The sequence below is a fragment of the Urocampus carinirostris genome, chromosome 14 (assembly GCF_059441175.1).
Source record: "Urocampus carinirostris isolate Australia breed hairy pipefish chromosome 14, RoL_Ucar_1.0, whole genome shotgun sequence".
NCBI lineage: Eukaryota > Metazoa > Chordata > Actinopteri > Syngnathiformes > Syngnathidae > Urocampus > Urocampus carinirostris.
In genome coordinates this window covers 36,420,368-36,441,457 of record NC_142362.1, presented here as the reverse complement: position 1 = coordinate 36,441,457, position 21,090 = coordinate 36,420,368, and the positions used below count along the sequence as shown (strand labels likewise).

The 21,090-nt window shown below is 38.6% G+C and overlaps 1 protein-coding gene across 1 annotated transcript; it reads right to left on the bottom strand.

Annotated features, from left to right (window-relative positions):
• Positions 1 to 2,652: 2,652 nt before the first annotated feature.
• On the bottom strand, positions 2,653 to 20,873 carry LOC148353342 (uncharacterized). Its single transcript, XM_088353222.1, has 8 exons — positions 20,088 to 20,873; positions 18,214 to 18,492; positions 13,682 to 13,912; positions 13,434 to 13,604; positions 11,363 to 11,494; positions 11,116 to 11,282; positions 10,249 to 10,515; positions 2,653 to 9,041 (listed from the first exon to the last, which is right to left on the bottom strand). The coding sequence occupies exons 1-8, from the start codon at positions 20,323 to 20,325 to the stop codon at positions 8,865 to 8,867; spliced, it is 1,662 nt and encodes a 553-aa protein (XP_088209348.1). The 5' UTR covers positions 20,326 to 20,873; the 3' UTR covers positions 2,653 to 8,864.
• Between the last annotated feature and the right edge of the window lie 217 nt (positions 20,874 to 21,090).

Below are 21,090 nucleotides of genomic sequence, written 5' to 3'. Positions count from 1 at the left end.
TCCTCCTATCACTACTCATCCTTTTCCCTTTATCTGTACCCCGTCGCCTTAGTTCCTAGTTAGTTCTTGGTCTCCCTCATCACAGCCTAAGCACCCTTGTTTCACTACCTGTTCCTCCAGTGTACGGAATCATTGCCTGCCCTGAATCACGACTGTCGCCTGATGAATTTTTGGACTGTCGCCTTCTCTGCTTGAGTTAACTGACACACAGACCCCTCGCCTGCTTTGTAGGATCACGATTGATGCCTCTGGTGTATGATATTGTCTTGCTACCTGACTTTTCGTGTACCGAACTCTGCCTGAATTAAAAAAAAGTTTACTCTTATAGTCTGCACCACGTCGTGTATGTATTTGACAACTAAAGTATAAAAACAATCGCTACCTATGGTAACAATATACTTTGTTCCATTTCACCACTTAAATAATGGCTAACTTTGCTGTTTTTATCAGACATTATTTAGTTTTCAAAGATTTCATTGATTCTATTGTAGATTATTTATATCAGACACAAGTATGATATATACATCATACACAATTATTATATATTATTTAAAAATATGTTAATATTTTGCCGGGAAAATTTAAGATTTTAGTTGAAATTTGAGATTTTAAGATTAAAAATATCATTTGGGTTTCACATACTTTATTCATTCTAATTTTTTCATGATCTAACTTGACTGAAATATTACTTAATTTCATTGAGAAAATGAGTGCCTAAATAAAGGGGATTAAGTCAATGGTAGAATAATCCCCTGCGTTGAATCATATGACAAAGAAGCATACCGTGCTGTGCAGGCTGTTATAAAATCTTTATTGTCTAAATCCTGAATGCCACTATAAACTTCACTGCTTAATAACAGAATTTATAATATATGCACAAACCTGTGGACTGTAAACACAGTCACTTCTGTCATCCTATGTAAATACCATTTAGCAGTCGTCAACCAAAAGTGTTGAAATAAGGGACTAAAAAATAAAAACAACAAAAATATTTGTTTGGAGCTGCAAAAACTTTTAAACAAAAAGGAGATTCATACATCAAAATCAATCATTCAATATTGTAGGTGTGTAACGTTTAATATAAAACAATTTACAATTAATGGAAAGTGTCAAGAATGATTGTTTCATGTTTGTTTCCAACAGAAAAAGAAAAAAAATCTCTTAATCCATTTTCAGACAGGTTGTTGACACCCCTTCGATCTGGATGAAAGTGGTCAATGCACGCATCAATTAACTTTTAAATAAGGTTTTCTGTGTGCAGTGTGTGTCTTTCTACAAAGTTCCAATGCACAAAACAAGGCCAAGACGAGTTTAATCATGTAAGACAGGGGTGTCAAACTCATTTTAGCTCGGGGGCCACATGGTAAAAAAAACTCTCACATAGGCCAAGCTACTACATCAAGAAAAAAAGAAAATAGAGAGGGGAATGAATGAATGAATAAATGAAAGATAGGAGAAAAAAGAGAGACAGAAAGAATGGAGGATGAAAATGTAGAATAAGAGAAAATAAAATAGAGACGGACAGAAGGAAGTAGAAAAAGAAAGGGAGAAAATAAAAAAGTAAAGGAGAGAGAGGAGGGAGAAAGAGAGAAAACGAGAGACAAAAGTCAGAGACAAAAAGAGAGAAAAAAATCAAAGACAGCCAAAGTGCTTTGTGAACAGCACCTCGCTTTGGCAACATCCAGTAGACATATACGTATAACACAGCAGCTCATTTTCCTCTTACGCTTCTCTTAGTGTTTTCGCAGGCTGAAATAAATACCTTGGCGGACCCCATCTGGCCCGCAAGCAACATGTTTGACGCCCCTGATGCAAGGTAAGGTAAAATGCGTCTTACTCTAAACTTTTGTCATCAATGTAGTATGTCGTTAGCAGACAGTGAAAGAAGACACAGAAGAAGTTCAGGCACAGGACAAAAAGGATTGCAAGGTGTCTAAGAGTTGTCAGGGATGAGTTCCAGCCTGATTGTGTGCATCAGTTTGAGTGATTCAGCATGCATGCGCAAACAAACACGGATATGGCGCCCTTATTAAATAGCCATGACCAGCCGGTGCAGCAGTGAGGGCAGTCTCAGTGCTTCATATTTTAATCATGATCAATGCTAGAAATTCTCAGCTTGGCCTCCCGTGTCCTCAGCATCCCTCATCCGTCTTTATTCATTCAAGACAAGGAAAGTCACCACTACGCTTTATCTGACATCCAAAACGTACTGTACCATATTTCCTTATCCTTTGGGTTTTTATTTCCTATTTTTAATACACATTTCCATTAAACTTTGACATTAACCACCAAGACTAAAGATAACCCAAGGCTTTACCATTGAACAAAACACGTGTGAGCGCCATGTTAATAGTCCCATTGTCAGATGAAATGAAATGAAATGAAATGAAATGAAATGATCTGAAATGATCTGCATTTATATAGCGCTTTTCAAGTCAATGACTTCCCAAAGCGCTTTACATTGTGCTTCACATTTCCCAATAGCGGCCGTGATCTGTGCAGCCATGTAAGGCGCTAACCTGCTTATTGGGGGTATTGGGGGTTCAGTGTCTTACCCAAGGACACTTCGGCATGTAACACGGACAAGCCGGGATTCGAACTGGGATCCCTTAATCCTAAAACGATCGCTCTACCTCCTGAGCTACTATATAAGATCATTTAAAAAATGAAAAAAGGGAAGCTACCAGCTAATAGGCATAGTCACAATTTAGCCGTTAAAGCAGGGGCCGGGAACCTAGGCCTGTGAGCCAGACGTATCTTTTTTCATGAGTTCATATAGTTCAGAGATAAAATGTTACTTGTGCAAATTTCCTCTGTAGTGTTGCAATTCTGACAAGTCAAATTTTGTGTGTGCATATCTGAAGCTACTATGTCATTATTCAGTTGTTTGGTCAAGTACCGTAAATTCCAGACTATAAGCCGCTACTTTTTTTCCCAAACATTCAACCCTGCGGCTTATTCAGTGATGCGGACAATTTATGTAATTTTTCTAACAGCCGCCAGCCGCGCTCGAGTTCAAGGCATGTGACGCAGCTTACAAGCTCAACGCAATCAAGCAGTTCGATAAAGAAGGAAACAGAGCTACAGCACATAAACTTTACCTTGCGAGCGTGTTGTTAGCGTTTTAAAATAAGGGAGCGTGGGATGATGTCTATATGACAAAGTCTTTTTCCCATATTGAAGGAGGACAACTTTGATGACGTTAGTTATAGAGAGAAGGATGCGAACGGTTTACCGCGACTTTTACACGTAAGGTATGTTCTTTTAACAGACTCGTTAACTGTATTGCGAGCGTGTTGTTAGTAGTATTTTGCTACCCTTCACAGGCACGGTTTGGGATGAAAGTTATAATATTATTATTAAAACTTTGAAAACTCTCTTGGTGTACTGTCTTTCTTTGTAAATATGTGTAACCATGTATAATATGTATTTGCAACTGTATATTTTTGTAATGTATTTATTTGTATTTATTTTGGACACTTATTCTGATAAGTCTTGCATTGACCAATGAAAAAGAAGGGCCGTAACGGACGCGGTAGATGACGGGAAGTGGGGACCGGTAAAGGTGAGTGTTTGTGAACACGGCAGACAATAATGGATATATATTTTTCCCGCCCTTACCTTTGGAAATATACACTTTTTTTACTTGGATTACTTTTAACGGGACTCGGACTCTGCAGGTCAGCATTAAATTTTAAATACCGGTATCATTTTCCGTTCATTTTGCCAGCTGTGATTTTTTAACTGTGTACTTTGGCTGTGATTTTTGGACTGTGGACTTAACGGTCCCAGGGCGGCCAGAAATTTCTGACCACTCCATGCATCGGCCCGGTATTGCAGTACCTCCGGGAACGGTGCATTCGCAATGATCGCAGCGAGGCTTTAGGGCCCGGACCTTAGCTTGGCCTCTTGGCTGAGAGTAAGTGGAGCCGGGGCTCCTAGGCTTTGTAGCGTATTATGAACTGACCGATAACGGATAATGGATAATGAATAACGAAGATAGAACAATAACCCTTAAAAACCCCAAACCCCCAGTTAAAATCGCGGGACTCTAAGTAGGGTTTGGGTTAGCTTTGCAATTGTGTTACATATATTAATGTGGGCGCATACGGCTTATATACAGGTGCGGCTTGTGTAAGTACAAAAGCGGTTATCCTCTTAAAATGTGGTGGGTGCGGCTTATAATCGGGTGCGCTCTATAGTCCGGAATTTACGGTATATTAAGGACGTCTTACTTTCAGTTTACAGTCAAGGTGTCATACCATCAGACGCTGTACATCGCCAAAGAACCCTTTTTATGGAAGCTCATTAAACAATTTATGTTCACTGTTGAGATGCTATAATGGCGGCGCCCTCTGTTGGCTGCGGCTGCATCGACTCGCTACAACTGGTCAGGTGTATCGACATTTCGTTCTGTGTACATTGTTACAAAGAATGACAATACAAAGGAAATTATTATTATTATTATTTATGATAAATACCCACACAACAAACTGTGATTACCCACAAATTATATCCAAGCACACAGAGCTATTTGATTGGGTGTGCAGTAGGGGTGGGTGGAGCTATGCAACACAGCAAACTCACCTCTCTCTTGCACATGCCCAATACATCCATAAACTTTTGGTTTACAGTTTTTTTGTGAACATTGCTCACACCTTGTTTTGAAAAGTTTGACGAAAAAAATTAACTGAACTTGGGCCAAGGTTTTGAGGTTGGGCGTTCAAATGAAAATCCCTGTGGTTAGTACAAGCAGGAACAGTAAAGTGTCGGACAGAGCAACTGTCTAAATGGAAACATGGATTCCCACCCGCTGAAGATATTGGACAGCGATGGATGAATCAAACTAAACTTCAGCTCTTATTGAGCCATTGCACATGACGCCATGTTGCCTTCCGTGGTAGAATGAGAGCCATGACCGATGGCAAGAAGCACCCAATACAGCACTTGAAGGAGCATTTGAATTGAAACAAATATCAATAGCAACGGCAGAAGAATATAATGACAACTTTTTACGATGGTGATTTATTGCTGTGCGTTGGGCTGTGCCAACCAGCAATGTTCTTAACCCAATTTGGGATTTTATCGTATCCCTTTTGGTATAGACAGAAGGAAGACAGAGGGACTGGTTTTGTGCTGAGGCACACCACTTGCAACCCTCAAGTATTCCAGGATTTGCAACAAAATATCTGAAAGGTATGTTTAATGTATTTTCGAGCAGTTTTATATGAGGTAGGTACGAGTCACGTCAAAGACACTCAATATAATATGTTTGCTTGTGCTAGCTAGCTAACGTTAGTGTCTTACCATTGACTTTTCTTACTATGTAAATAAGTTGCTTAAATTGCGATTGACCAACTATTTCTAGCAGTAATCTTCCAAATATCACACGTTTTGAAAAACGGTCATGTGCTTTACCATAAAATTTTTACACCCAAATTAATGTTCAGAAGAGCACACGTCATTTCGCCAAAGTAAATATTTCCAACATGCTCAAAGGGATTTCCATACAAGGTGCAAATGCCCCGTGCTTTACTGTTCTATTACATTACACAAAAATTGAGGTATAAAGTTGTTTTAATAATGTTTGCGCAAGGGGGACATTTTACACTGGGCGTACATTTTTCGGCACAACGAAGCGCAGCAACATGTAACATGAAAAACTGGTAAGTATCCAGACTTTTATGAGCTTTGAGATCAGCACCAGTGTATGGGGATACTCCATTTACGATATAGTAGGATGGATTGTGTAGACTGAAGTCAGTCCGGCTGGAGGATTCGGGTTCTCTAAATAGTGCTCTTTGTGCTTTCTGACTAGGTGAGCTACCTCATTCGACAGCTGCACAATATTCATTTTACCAGTCATTGCCAATGGTGTTGATTAATATAGCTGTTTTTGTTGTCTTCTGTTTACTGGCCTCACGTACTGTTTACTACGGTTTACTGCCCTCCGTAATGGTGTCGTCATGTGGTTGGGTCATGTGTGTGCAAAGGGCCAATGACCAATCAGCTGCAGCCCACTATGCCATGCTACACAAATGATAAACAAACTTACCGCTGTGAAAAAAACTTTTGGCAACAGAGTTGGAGGATGCATGGATCCCCACTGTATGTCAAGAACACAACGCAGAGACAGCTTAACACCTTTAAGCTTTTCACCTGGGTTTGTTCATTTGTTTTTTGGCGGGTTTTTAAACACACGGCACAGGGATAGACATGACATTTTACGTTAAACATTATAAAAGCAACCAGAGTGAGTTGCTATGGGAACGCCCGCCTAACAGTTCAGCAGCCCTGGTTTTAATTCAACTACCGGCCTCACTGTTTGGAGTTTGCATGTTCCCCCCGATTCATGGTTCAATAATGGTTGGGGAGCGCTGGACTAGAGCACCTGATGTAAGCAAGTTTATAAAGCCTGAGACTAGCTTCAGACCCACCCACAAAAACCTGGGCTTTTATTAGAAATTAAACTTCAGCATATGTTTAACACACAATCAATCATTGTTAAATCTGCTCATGACGCATTTTGAAAAAAATAATCCCAAACATTTCACAGTTTTATTTTCATAAACTTAACTTTATTTTAAAGGGATCAAGTGTAATTTTTGACCACTAGATGATTTTGTATTTTGTATTGTGTATTGCGTAAATCTCGCATGGAAAATGCAGTTCTAGTAGAACTGAAATCGCGATTTGGAGGCCGTTCTCTATTCGGACCCTGGTGCTGTGGAATGCTCTGCCCTATAATACTTGATCTACAACCTCAGCTGAACTGTTTAAATCTCAGCTTAAAACAAACCTATATTCTATAGCTTATGAATAATGTTGACCTCAGGAAGCTGTAAACCCGGCATTCTATATTTCATGTTGATGATGTCTGTGTATTTTCTGTACAGACCTTTGAGACTTCTTGTGATTGAGGGCTATACAAAAAAATCATGACTTAACTTGACCCGACTTAAAGCAACTGAAAACTATTGCTACAAAGCACAAGGAAGAGTACAGAGTACATAGACTCCAAATGGCCATAACGCACCCTTTTACTTCTCTTTTTTTGCCAGGGTTTTCACAAGGTTTTTGTTTTTTGAAGGTACCTTGAGCAGCTAGATGGCAGAAAATCATGTCAGCTGCCTCTAGATAAGCCTTATGTTATGTAAGATTAATTAAAAAAATTGGCCTATGAGTTTTGAAAAAAATGCAGCTCTATATGATGGTTCATATATTTAACTTAATATTGCAATCAATGTTTTTTTTTTTAAATGAATTACGTTTCTTACCACTAGGAGATGCTAAATTATACACAATGTCCCTTTAATTCAACAAACATAACACGTGAATCTCAAATAAAAACAAGGAAATGTGTAAATAATACTACCTTCCACATTTATTTTTATGTCAAATGTTGTTTCATCACATATTAGTTTTTTTTCCTTGTCTGAAGTCTGGTGATTTGATGACATTTATGATAATGTGCAAGCCAGTGTCCTTTGTAAATAAGAAGAAAAAACTTGCATCACTACTGCGCTCCTAACCTAAAAGGGTTAAAAAGTCTATAATGTCTAAAAAACATTACAAACATTAATTTTACACTCTGCAATTTAAATATTAATCTGATCTGTTAAATAATACGATTTTGATAAAGAGAGTGAATGAGAACGTAAATAATGAAGAGTGGCATATTGAGATGAAAGACTAAAACATTCTTTTACGCAGACAAAAATAGAAGACATGCACACGAGACACACACACACACACACACACACACACACACACACACACACACACACACACACACACACACACACACACACACACACACACTGCCCCAAGTCGATGTCCTTTTGCTGAACTTCCACGCATACATATAAACACGAATGGCGTTGAGGTTCAGGACACTCCCTTTGGATGAGCTTGTCATCACTATGGTTACAGTCCAAGTTCAGTGTTAGGGCAGCGAACACAGATACACACATCATACCCATATCCCGGTGCGTACAAATAGACACAGACATTGCATCTGCCATACATCTACATGGATGTGATCAACTCTAACACAGGGATTCTCAACTGGTCTAGTTTCAGGACCCATGATTCCCCCTTATGACAAACTGCGGCCGAAATAAAAAAAATAAAGCTAATTCTCCAATTCATTAAATGAAAGAATTGTGCACTTTAAAGCAGAGATAGTGGGAATTATCTACCATTTTTTTCAAAAAAATGACCACGATACTTCAAGTACCGTATATACTGCCATATAAGCCTACATCCAAAATCGCGTAAAAGTGTCCTAATTTCGGAACGTCCTCAGAGAAATGTACAAACGTCAAATTTGATCTCATATGTACTCATGGAAAGAGCCATACATGGTTCATGACCTTTGATGTAAATAATAAAGATTTCAATATTGTAAAAAGCTATAACCATTTTAAACCATTTATTGTACCTTCTAGCAGTGCTTCAATGGCGCTTGTATGCTATTTTCATTTTTTGCAATCTTTACTTTCTCGACTTTTCAGTTTTTTTGCACACTTCCTTCCCCTTAACACTAACTTTCTTGGGTCCAATTTTATGGAAATGAGAAGGAAATAAACCAACATAATCACAATAAAACAAGATGTTGCCCTAATAAGCACAATGGAGACGGTGCCGATTGACTGAACAGGAAGAAGAGATTGAGCTGGGCATTATCGCCATCTACGAAGAAGTGTAATTTTCTTCCTAACATTATTTTTTTACAGGTAAAGGTCCGCGACTCACTTTTAGGTTCCAAACCCACGAGTTGAGAAACACTGCGCTAACACACACTTCTGTCCCAGTGAGGTCTTCCCCACTTATCGCAATTCTCTCAGCGCCTCTCTCCCTTTTTAGTTGATATTTTCGTACTTCCTGTGCCACAGTGCAGTCGGCAGGTTCTGGCATCCCTGGTACCACCGCCGCATCTCGCTGTCTGTTAGCGGGGGCGTCACATTGCATGGAGCTCCTGTCAAGGTGATGTTCAGGATGCCGGCCCACCGGTCAGACAGGTAGGAAACATCTTCGTTCTGCAATCAGGTATTAACATTGTTAGTCGTTAGCATATTTCTATGCTTGTAATTCCCACTGAAAATTGTGTTAGAGGTCTGGAATCTTAAAATCAATGTCACCGCCAGACTATTACTTTGAGGATTTATTTTTTTAATCTACCTTTACTTGTATGAAAAATAAAAGCATGCGGTTTCCAATATTACAGTTAGTTGGCATGCGACGATTTTTTTTCTTCCACAACCTAGATTAATTAGATTACATGTAGTATACCTAGAGTAAGAAGAGCTGATGAGTGCTAGCATTTCTGTTAATCTTAACTATTAGCATGCCATTCTCGTGTTTTGTGTTCACAGTTAAATCTGCAACATTTTGTCAATTGAACAATAGATCAGATAAATGTATCTTTCATTTCAGTTCTTGCAGTCGGAATCTGTATATTTAAAATTTACATTCTATGAAAGATATTTACAATTGTGTTGCAGGTTACTCACATGATGTGTGAGAAAATGTATGAAAATGTTCAATTCTTTAATAAAACCCTTTTAATGAAACCCCAAAAGTGGTGCTATGCAAAATCGTCACTGTTACAATATTAACAATAAAACGTGTTGACTTAAAATGTTACCAAGCCCAGGAATGTTGTTTAACACGTAAGAGGTTTTTTATTTCCACCTATAAACTATTGGTTCTACAACAGTATTGAATATACAGTATATAAGATACTCTTACATGCAACCTTTTTGTGTTAATTTAACAGTGCCAATTGTGTAGTGTAGATTTGTATTTTCATCCTTAAGCAATAATTTGTAAATAACAATACTGTCATGTATAGGTTAAAGAATTCAGTACAATGTACACACATTTGACCATCAAATTGGGCTCCATTTAAGGGTAATAATTAGATTAGATACTACAAAGTGTATTACTTCTCTATAGGAAATAGCGATTGCCAAAATGTACTGTTAAATACTGAAATCCTGAGGATTTCGACAAGTCAAAAACCAAAATTTGCAAAAAATATATAGATTAATTTAATAAACAATGAGTTGTTGCTCTAACCCTGAAAAACAAATTTCACAGATATCAAAAAACTTCAGTCACGTAAAAACTTAATGAGACAAAGAAAACTGAATTTAGAATTTGTTGCAATAAGTAAGAGTAGTCAAAGCTAATCAACAAAAACCGTGCTCCCCATTTTTAGAGTTAGTTTTCCCAATCCAATACCTTTTCCAGGTAATCCAGCAAACAGGTTGATGGACCAATGTGAGCCCAGCCATTGTTCCCCAAGCTCATGCTCATAGTATGGTAATTTTGAGTCAAATATTTCTGCTTCTGGATCAGAACTACATTGAGATGCTTCTGGGAACCTCTCAGCCTTTTGGATAAAACACCGCTGTAGCTCTGATCTACGAACAACAACACACGATTTGCCTTGCAGCCGGCTATGTCAGTCAACAGTTCATTGACTGAGTAGCGCTCCTGCAGATCAGCCTGAAAGGAGAATTGAGAATCAACAGGTGAAAGTCTTTTCTCACGTGCCTTGAACTGAATTACAATAATATTTGTGTTAGGGTCTGGCGCAGCTTTGTCCACCGGAGGGCTCCTAACTGTTTTGTTACTGGGACAGGTGTGTCCAATCACCCCAAACCTGTCCTTCATTAGCTTGACCCTTCATAAGGACATTTGGACAGCAACCAGGATCGTGTGATTTTCATTTTTTTCACTTTCATTTTCCACATTACCATTTTCTAGTTGCATCCTGATTTGTGAGGTTTGTTTTTTGTTTGACAATTATTTTGTTTTGTTTTTTGATTGTTTGTTTGTTACTTTGTTGATGATTTTGTTAATAAATTCCATCTGTTTTTGAGCATCTTGGCTTTTACTGCTTCCTGCGTTTAGGTCCACCGTCAAATTTGGAACACAATCACCTGACCCTGGTTGCTGTCTAAAATGTCCTTATGAAGGGTCAGGATAACAAGAGACAGGTATGGGGTGATTGGACACATCTGTTCCAATTGCAAACCAATTAGGCTCCCTCTGGTGAAAGGAGGTGCGCTACACCTTAACAATTTGTCCATGGCTCCCTCTTACAATGCCATTGAGATTGGCGTCCCATAGGAGCATGGTCCCTTCATTGCGAGTTGGTGAGTTCAGGTAAATCACCAGTGAGTCGGCGCAGTGCTGTTTCCTACAGATGTATGACATATGGTTACGGATCGCCGTCTTTTCCGTGGCTGAGTAGACTCCATCGAGCTCAACTTCAAAAGGAAAAAAATATGGATCAAGATGCTATGTATAACAAAGTTAACTAATCATAGATGTCTGTTGGAAATTGTACCTGGGACGTGCCCAGCGCTGGCAAAAAATGTCTTAATATGGTCTTTGTGAAAACCATTGATCCGCAGCATTCTGTAAAACCGCTGAAGGTTCTGTAAATGTCGCTGGAATGTCATCTGTTGTCGCCACCCGCCTGGGAAAAATACACAAAACAGTTGATCGCAAATAATGAAAGATACTCTCACAAAACTGTCATGTATTAAGGTAAAAATAGGCTGTTGATGTTTTTTCTCTAGTTTTGTGTCACATATGTCAAACTTAAGGCCTAATTCTGAGCCCATCTGTGGGATTTTAATTACTACTACAACTACCACATCGGATTATGTTCCCCAAACTTCCCAAAACGTTTCGTTCACAGCGATTGCAAACCCACAAGGAATAGAGAGCTTTCGCCATGTTGTGTCAATGGATACCACAAACACAAATTTGATTTGACTACCCGCAAGGTTACTTTTTTGTGAATTAGGATTATTACGAAGCTGAATAAATTAGTTGATTCAGACAGGTCCACCTCAAAGTGTGCGGTATATCTGTTATAATTTGAGAATTAAACCTTTTTTGATTCTAGCTAACTGTGTAGCTTAAGTAGCAGACTTTCTAAAGACACTCTAGGAATTCATCAATTTTTACTGTTCAAACACAAAATGTACCTGCCCATGTTAGATAAGCCGAAGAACGAGAAAGAACTATCCAGATATGTATCAGTGAATGAATGTGAATCTTTTGTCATAGGCAGCCAACTGGAAGCTATCTATTCGTTCTGTTTCTTATTACATGAACTTGTGTTGTATGGTAGGTGGAGAGTATTGGGATAACGATGCATGTTGAGTACAACTTGTGCCTTCTCCACATGAAGTTGAGTGCAAGTAGTGAGTGGCAGCAGGAACAGAAAAAGTACAAAAGCATGGCTGCCTATAATCTTCCACTTGCAAAAAAACAAAGTAGTCTTTGAACACAGGAGATTTCAAGACCGAATACTTTAGATAAGAGGTATCAAAACCTTTTCAGGGCCCAGATGTGGACAGCGGGCTTTGACATAAACATTGACACTGACGCAATTTTGGATGTTGACTAAGGGCGGGCGGATTAATCAAAATATTCGTATTATCGATACTGAGGGAGTACTTGGATTGGAGCGATTCTATAATCTTGAGTTTGACACTGTTTTCCCATTTTGAATGGCACTGAAATAATAATGTGAGTGGGTCTTAAGATTATACATACAATACAACGTTCAAATTTTAGCCCATTATTTTTACACCTTGTTTGGACTCCCGACTTTACGTTTGAAATGTTGTTCAATAGAAGGTCTTGTTGACGTTCTTATACTGTATTGGTGTTAGATTATTGGTTTTTCTTTGAGTTTGACTCTCTTGACTTTTGTTCTAAATCAGTAGAAGTGTTTTTTTTAAATATGTTTAAAGATGTTTTATGTTGTATTGTTTACCCATTTGCACTCTCTGACTTTAAAAAAAAAAATAACGTGCAATGAAAGATATTATTGTTGTCATGTTGACCATGTTATATTTTCATTTTCGTTACAATTGCTTTTTTTGTACTTTTGGGGGGTTTTAACTCTTGAATTTTGTTATAAAACCCTTGTAATATTTTTTTTTCTTTATATTTATTGAATATAGGGCTAAAGTTTGCATTTTAATGATTTACAAAAAGTTAAAACATTTTTGCGCATAAACTCTTCGTGCTGTGCTCATATTTATAAACTAACGCAAGAGTTGGATTAGTCAACGGGCATGACATTTCTCATCAAAAAGTATCAGTATCAGATCGGTATAAATCGAATACTTACAGTACTTGGATCAGCGTGATACCAAAATTCCAAATATTTCCCACCCCTTGTGTTGAAATTGTATTTTATACTCACAAAAACTCCTAAATCTGGTTTAACTCTTTTAAAAGTACTGGGAAGTATTTTATCAATCATATGATTGAATAACATTGTCACATTTAACAGGTGACAACAGATCTTAATTTGGGAAGGTTTTTATCCGAACAACTCAAAAAATCTCTGTGGAAACACGGTTTCGAAGTGCGTGGACCGGTGTGCCCCCTACCAGAGATAAGGACAGCGTGGTCGCATGTCTGATAAAGGCGGCAAGAGAGGTGAGTGGCCAGTGGCTGCTGGTGACAGCGTCTGGTGTTTTTGTTCAGCTCGCAGCTGGATATGGGCAAACTGGGGGAACCCATGGGTACCAGTTGAGGACACCTGGAAAATTCTGAATGATCTGTTGAAAATGGGCAAATAAGTGTCTCCAAAATGACACATCAACATGACAAGAGGGCTGTTCATTTCCAAACTGACCTACGCATTTGAGTCTTTGAATTCGGTTGCTGTCTCCAACTCCGACAACCAAAGGAAGAAATTGGACTTCACATAGCCTCCCACTGATGGGACTGCTGAGGGTTCCTCTGCGTGTAGCTCCACTTGTCAACCATCTGTGTCCACGTCGAATGAAACCTTCGGGCCCAGCTTGCCAACGCTTCAGCTGGTTCTGACAGCGACCTTTCAAGGCCTGAGTCAAACAGTCCTCTCCTGATAATGCAGACATAAGCAGTTTTTATCATCCTTTTATTATTCACGTACCACCCACATCAGGGGGCAGGAACCTATGGCTTACCAGCCATATATGGTCTTTTTCATGATTACCTATGGCTATTGAGACAAAATAGGACCCACGCAATTATTTGGTGTATTTTGGTGCAGGGCCAATCATTGTATGTGCAAAGCAGAGACAACACTGATGTGAAGAGGCTTCGGTCGAGTATAAATAGGATATGTGAATTTCCCTGTGGGGATGAATAAAGTATCTATCTATCTATCTACAATTTTAACTACAAATTACAGCCAAGAGACAGACCCTGTTTTGGCTGTGAATCACTAAATAATCCCTTATATACAAAAGCTAATGTATCTATATATGTTCATTGATGAGACACTTTATGATGAAAAGCTACAAAACAATTTTAAAAAACAAACTTTACACAAAAGCTTTTGGGAAGCATCCGGAGCTATTTGATTGGGTGAGTGGTAGGAATGGGCGGAGCTATAAACAGGGTACACACACTCTTTTACTCGCCCAGCCCCTTCTGCGCTGAAAGTAAACATGTTGGTATTCTCGTTGGCAGTTTTTGGTGACATTTTTACTAAATAACATTGCTTGCACCTTGTTTTGAAACCAACATTTAGGACAAAAATGACAGTCAAAATGAGCCTCAAAACTCTTAAGAAACTGGGAGGAAGACAACTTTTAACATTTCTAACATTTATGCAAGACTTATTGGAACAAAAATTTCCCCCTACGTACGACAGAAGATCCAAAACACGAGCATTTCCTAAGGCTACCACTAGACATACCCCAAGGCCACTCACTGGTCGCGCTACAGTTCTCTTTCATGAGACTTGCCTCACGCATTTCTGTAACATTTCGAAAGGGAGGCTGAGACAATCCCCCTTGTAAAGTTTTCCTCTAAAGATCTCTAGAAAGGGAAAGTGCAAGTGTTGCGAATACAGCGACAAGGGCATAAGAAAGTGATGAATAAAAAGTTACAGTACCTGTAATTTTAAGTGTAAAATCATCTTATTTATCTTATTCCTGTATTTTTATGTTTAACTACTGTTTGAATGTGTTTTGAGTAATCAGTGAGATGTCTTATAGCTTTTAGGGTTATTTTTATGCTTTTGGGAGGTCAGGAACGGACCATTTAGCTTTATTTACTTCATATTGGGAGCAATTCAAGCTACGAGCACAATCCAGGAACAAATTATTTTCGAATAAAGATGTACCACTGTATATTACTTCAGCCATGCACCCCTAACTGGGAACATATTCTGGCTGGGAATAATAAAAACAAAAAAGTAGAAAGCTATTTTTTTTTTATCCCTCAACCTTTGGAAATTCATTCTTTTTCCGTGGTGCAATTTTTTGGCTCGGCTCACACAAAAGAGCCGTCTCCAAACGGCTCTTCAGAATTTCGTTGTTGCTTTATTTCAGGGGTTGGAAGTGTTTGGCCCGCAAGCCAGGTGTCGCTCTTTTCATGGGTACATCTAGCTCGGAGATAAAATTCACTATTTTAAAGCCTTAAGGATGAGGGTGCAATACAGCGCTTTTACCACTAGTGGCAGGGGTGCTAAAGCGCTTTTTTACCTTTAAAACTTGTAAGCATAAACGTTTTTAGGATTCTTTCCCATATTCGTAAAAACGCATGCAAGTGTGACATCTGTCTGTTACCCTTACTCGGATATTCTTTCAAACATGTGCTTGGACAAATGATCAATAACACTTGTGGAGTATTAAAGACAGCTGATTTAAAAACATATATTCCAAATCTGGCCTTAAAACCCAGCAGGAGGGCTTACAATTTTTTACATCTGTTTTTCTAAAAATAATGGGCATGATTGTTTCTGTTAAGCACATAGGCCGAACTTACCTTCACATCTAGTTGCAACTCTTTTTACAGAGCCAGCAATTTGCACTTAACAACTGTTTCTTCAAGTAATTTTGGGGGGGAATTCAATATACACTTTCTGTCCCCATCTAAAAATTCATTGTTCTGAAGCACATTGTTTACCTCCCTTCAACTTTTCTTTTTAATCTATATCTCTTTCTGAAATGAAATGAAATGAAATGATCTGTGTTTATATAGCGCTTTTCAAGTCAATGACTTTCCAAAGCGCTTTACATTGTGCTTCACATTTCCCAATAGCGGCCGTGATCTGTGCAGCCATGTAAGGCGCTAACCTGCTTATTGGGGGTAATTGGGGGTTCAATGTCTTACCCAAGGACACTTCGACATGTAACACGGACAAGCCGGGATTCGAACTGGGATCCCTTAATCCTAAAACGATCGCTCTACCTCCTGAGCTACTGCCGCCCCTATCTATTTTTGAGCAGTTAACCCATCATCACCTTTCGACTTGCACGCCCTTAATGGAGAAGAATGTTGCTCTTCTTTACTTTACAAGAACAAAAAAAGAAATACAAATAATTACAACAATAACAGTACAATTTTTACTACTGATAATCACATTTAGATGTACTGTAATGGCCACTACAACTTTAACTGTTTTTAATTGTTGCTTTTTGCTGTGCATCTGTCAAGATGTAGCTTTATACAATATTGTGGAAGTTGAGTGTATAAACATGTCAGCACCGGTGATGAAAAGGTCTTGCATAAAGAAATGAGCCTTAAAAGGAAGCTTTCAAACATCTCCAACTTTCACTGTCTCTTCTGCTTCAGTTAAAGACATAATTTCTTACTTGAACACAATAAATAAAACAGACGGGTAGGCTTGGCCTCCTTTGCAACACTCATACTCCCGCAAAAACGTTCTAAACTTCCCATTCACTATACAGTTTGCGATGTGAGCTAAAACCGAGCGCAATACTGCAGTTAGTTTTATGTATTGTGATTTATGACAAACAACATTTATGTGCAAAGGAACACTTGTGACAGCATCAAGTTGTGTTTTAAATGCATGACATATTTAAAAGCAAGGGAATCTTTTGAAAATATGTTTGTATTGAATTGTTTTAGCAGAAAATCATATAAAGTATGACAAAATTGCATAAAATGACAGGTATAAGTCCTGTCCAGTGTCGTCCTTCCCCGTTTTTTTTCCTTTAATGTATTATGTTTTTGAATTACCCATCAGACAAATTTTTTTGTTTATATTTCAAATTGCCCTGCCTAATCAGAACCACCTCTCTCACCTCTATTTGAATAAAAAACAAGCACTTTTCAAATCATTGAATAGATGAGGGTAGTGCAGCTATGGGCCGTCAGGGCCGCAAGGCCTTCTCTGCTGGTCCATAAAATATTTGAATTATGTGATGTTTATTATGATTTGTCCATGAATACTTATTAAAGGGACAGTGAGTAATATTAAGTGCTCCTAGTCGTACAAAAAAGGTTCACCAAGGAAAAAAATGTTTTGATTTGAATACTAGCAAAATACATAGACTATCATATTTTTATTTTTTGGTACAAAAGAAATGTATATTTCTTTTTCACTGTTGAATTCCCTCTTTTTGTGACTTAATTTGGAACACAGCAATGATCAATCTTGGACATGATGAATGGAATGAAAAAAATCACAGAATTTAAGACATCTATTTTTGGACTGAATTGAGTCCATAACAAACCAGACCAGATTTAGTCCAAAATCCAATGTACTAATGACTATGTTTCCTGGGGGGCTGCCTCCTTGCATTCTCTCCTTTCACTTGACAGGTTTAAACTGTCACATTTCCAAACATCACAAGCAGTAGAGTGTTTTTTTTGTTGTTGTTGTTTTTCTAGAGTTAAACTGTTCACTCCTAAGGCGGCACGGCGGCTGAGTGGTTAGCGCGTCCGTGGCACAGTTCTGAGGTCATGGGATCAATTCCAGCTGCCAGCCTTCCTGTGTGGTGTTTAAATGTTCTCCCTGTGCTTACGTGGGTTGCCTCCAGCCACTCCTATTTCCTGGTTAAATGGCCAGTCCAAATTTTCCCCTGGTGTAAATGAGCAAGTGAATTGTCTGTCCCTGTGTGCCCTGCGACTGGCTGGCAACCAGCTCATTGTGTTCCCCGCCCACTGCCCGAAGATCGCTGGGATGGGCTCAAGCACCCCTGTAACCCTACTGAGGATAAGCGGTGCAGATAATGGATGGATGTTCACTCTTTGTACAGAAGAAGGGAAGTGTTTTACACAGCCAAACTGTATAATGGTATTCTTGTTATCTATAATGAATAACTTTGTTTTATTATTGCATTAAACTTTGATGGCAGTCACGTCTTTCCTTCCTTGTTTTTAATTTAAGCTTAATGCAGCTTAAATTCAATGAAGCATACTTACCCAAGTAAATTCCATCCAAGTGGGAGCATCTCTTCTTTGTGACATTGAGGTCTACATAAAAAATGGCCACTGGGTGTCCGAAGTTCTCGCCGGGAGTCGGGTCAAGCACCATCACTGCATCATGGCCCATTGATACGGAAGAAGGCGGTAAGTACCGGTGACGGATCTCCCTCCTGTTCACCAATGAGCCAACGCTGAACGAACTCCGATATTGGGAGCGGATCATCCCACTGGAAGAATACACATCTGGGAGGATGGCAAACACTTTGTCGGAGGCACCTGGATCAAAAAGTTCATTGTTGATAGTTATCTATCCATTCTTTTTTACGCTGTCCTTATTCTATAACAGGGGATCTCAATATTACAATCAAGATACACTTGTCAATTGCAGAAGTAGTAGTTGGATGATCACGAGAAAGAGTATCCTGTCCTATCTGCCTGTTGTACCCGATGCTATCTAGCGGGCAAATGCAATTGGAGCCCTCCACATTTTGTAAATGAAAGATATATTTTTTTTACAATTTACCACTTTTACTATATTCATTTTTAAAATATCACATTTTTACAAAGGATTTACTTAGTATTGGACGATTAGGAATTAGGGTGGTCCTTATTTTTCGACTTTTAAAATTTCATGCTCTGACCCCTTGAATATGTTCCAATATATACAAAACGTAATTAGGCAAAGTTTCATCAAAATCAAAGGATATTTAGAGGTCGCTCAAGGCCTCTGAAATTTTGGTATGAAAAATAAGGATTTTTCGCACATTATATCAGACCTAGTGTACAAAGTTACTTGTAACTTTTCTTGTGTTACAATTATACGCAATGGACTGAAATTGGATGTTCTAAAACGCCGTACACATAGGGTTAAGATTTCCGTTTTTTCTCGAAAATTGCCAAAATTTTACCATTTTGGGAAATTTCAAAGTCGTTGAGCTACCTCTAAATATTATCCAAATTGTTCAAAATTGCACACAGTGTGTTTTTATCGATATAAGAACATATGCGGGGGGTCAGAGCCCAATATTTCAAAAAAAAAAATTTCGACCACCATTAAGGACCACCCTATTAGGAATTTAACTCAAATGTAAGATGCACATTTTCATTTACACTTACAGTATACGTATAATGTAAAATGGATGACGTTGGAGTTCAGCAATATGCCTCAAGAATGGCGAAAAATGTTACATAAATTACTATGTAAATGTATGTTGTATTGATGATTATTTAGCACAAATGTATGTGCAGTATTTGCATAATTCGAAAATTGGGCCTTAAGTATTTTTCATTTCTTTGTAAATCTCAACACGCACAATACGTGAGAAAAAGAAATACAGGATACCATTTGCTAGTGTACCGCGACAATTCAGTATTAACAATCTGTGTTGAGACAAGCGGTTTACAGCCAAAAATGGGCTAGATCTGTTTGTTTTTAATTTTCTTTGTTTTACCCGTTCAAAAAATGTTGTGCGCGATGTGATTCCTGCCAAATGCTCTAAATGTCAAAGTGAAGCTATTCAATGAAGCCCGGGTAAATGGCAGGGGTAACTATGACTCCGTTGGGTAGCCAAATGCCTCTTCATTTATTTAGTGACACACGTTAATTGATGAATGAGATTCCCACTCTCCCTATGGAGTAAAACAACGATTTTGGCGGAATCTGAGGGGAAATGTCTAGGACAGTAAAGTAACACATTGTACCACGATTGAGACACTTGTGTGCGGACTTTGTCCGAAAGCTGTCAATCTCAATCAACTAGCACGGTAATTGTATGTTCTGTAAAAAGCTAAACAAAGATTCATATTGCATTACAACAAATGTGTTAAGATGCTCATATTCAATATCTAAGTCATGGTTTGTGATTTCCCACCTGCAGCTGGGCGAGGCAGTTCTGAGGTGTAGACAGCCACGGCAGAGGGTGGTATGTTTGCAATTCGCCGACACTCTATTTCGGAGTGAGGTGAGGTACGAAGGCATCGATCTAACTGGTCCCACTGCAGGGACTGCAGGGCTGAGCGCACCCAGTTCTCCAGTCGCACCCAAGGCACGCCTCCAGCCATTAACGTTGTTGCCAAGTGCAGGAAAAAGATGAGGATCATACCTTTCATGGTCCCAGTGAGTTTCTTCAGGATCTTTGCTTGGTAAGGTGGTCCTTGAGTTTTGGTAAGATAACTTTTCTGTTGTTTTTTTCTTTACTCTGCCACTTTTGTCATCATTATCTCATTTTACCTTTTTAAATTTATCATCTTTTTATTCTCTTGTGATTTATATGGTCCAATGGGAATTCAGATTGGTTCACATTCAATCAGTCACAACTTAGCTTTCTATTCTCTCAATAAAGATCACTTAATTGTGCTTTTTGTTTTTAAAAATAGGAATCTTGCATCATTTTGTTTCCTTAAATTAATATTTTTACCTTTCTGTAGTTCTAAATACCAATATAAAAGGATTTTATATTTGACCAAATTTGTATAATGCTTCCTTCTGTACTTTCCTCAAGTCCTTGTCTATTACTTCTCTTTTCCTCTGGATGTTCAAGACAAAGTTGTTCCACAGTCATTCCTGCACAAAAAAGAAGCGTAGATTTTTTTGCTTTTGCCTCTAGTGAAAAGATGTGTCCTCCTCTTCTCGTATAATACTGCCAGGTTTACAAGTCGAAAGATCATCTTGGAGGGGGACAGTTTGATTTTATCTCACCCCCTCTTACCCCCCCTCCCTGCACTCAAAGCTCTCAGGATAGACTGTAACAGCTATTCATCTCTCTCTCTCTCTCTCTCTCTCTCTCTCTCTCTCTCTCTCTCTCTCTCTCTCTCTCACTCACAGTTTCTTATTGTTGGGAAAGGTAGGATAGAAAAATAGGGGAGGAGATTGAA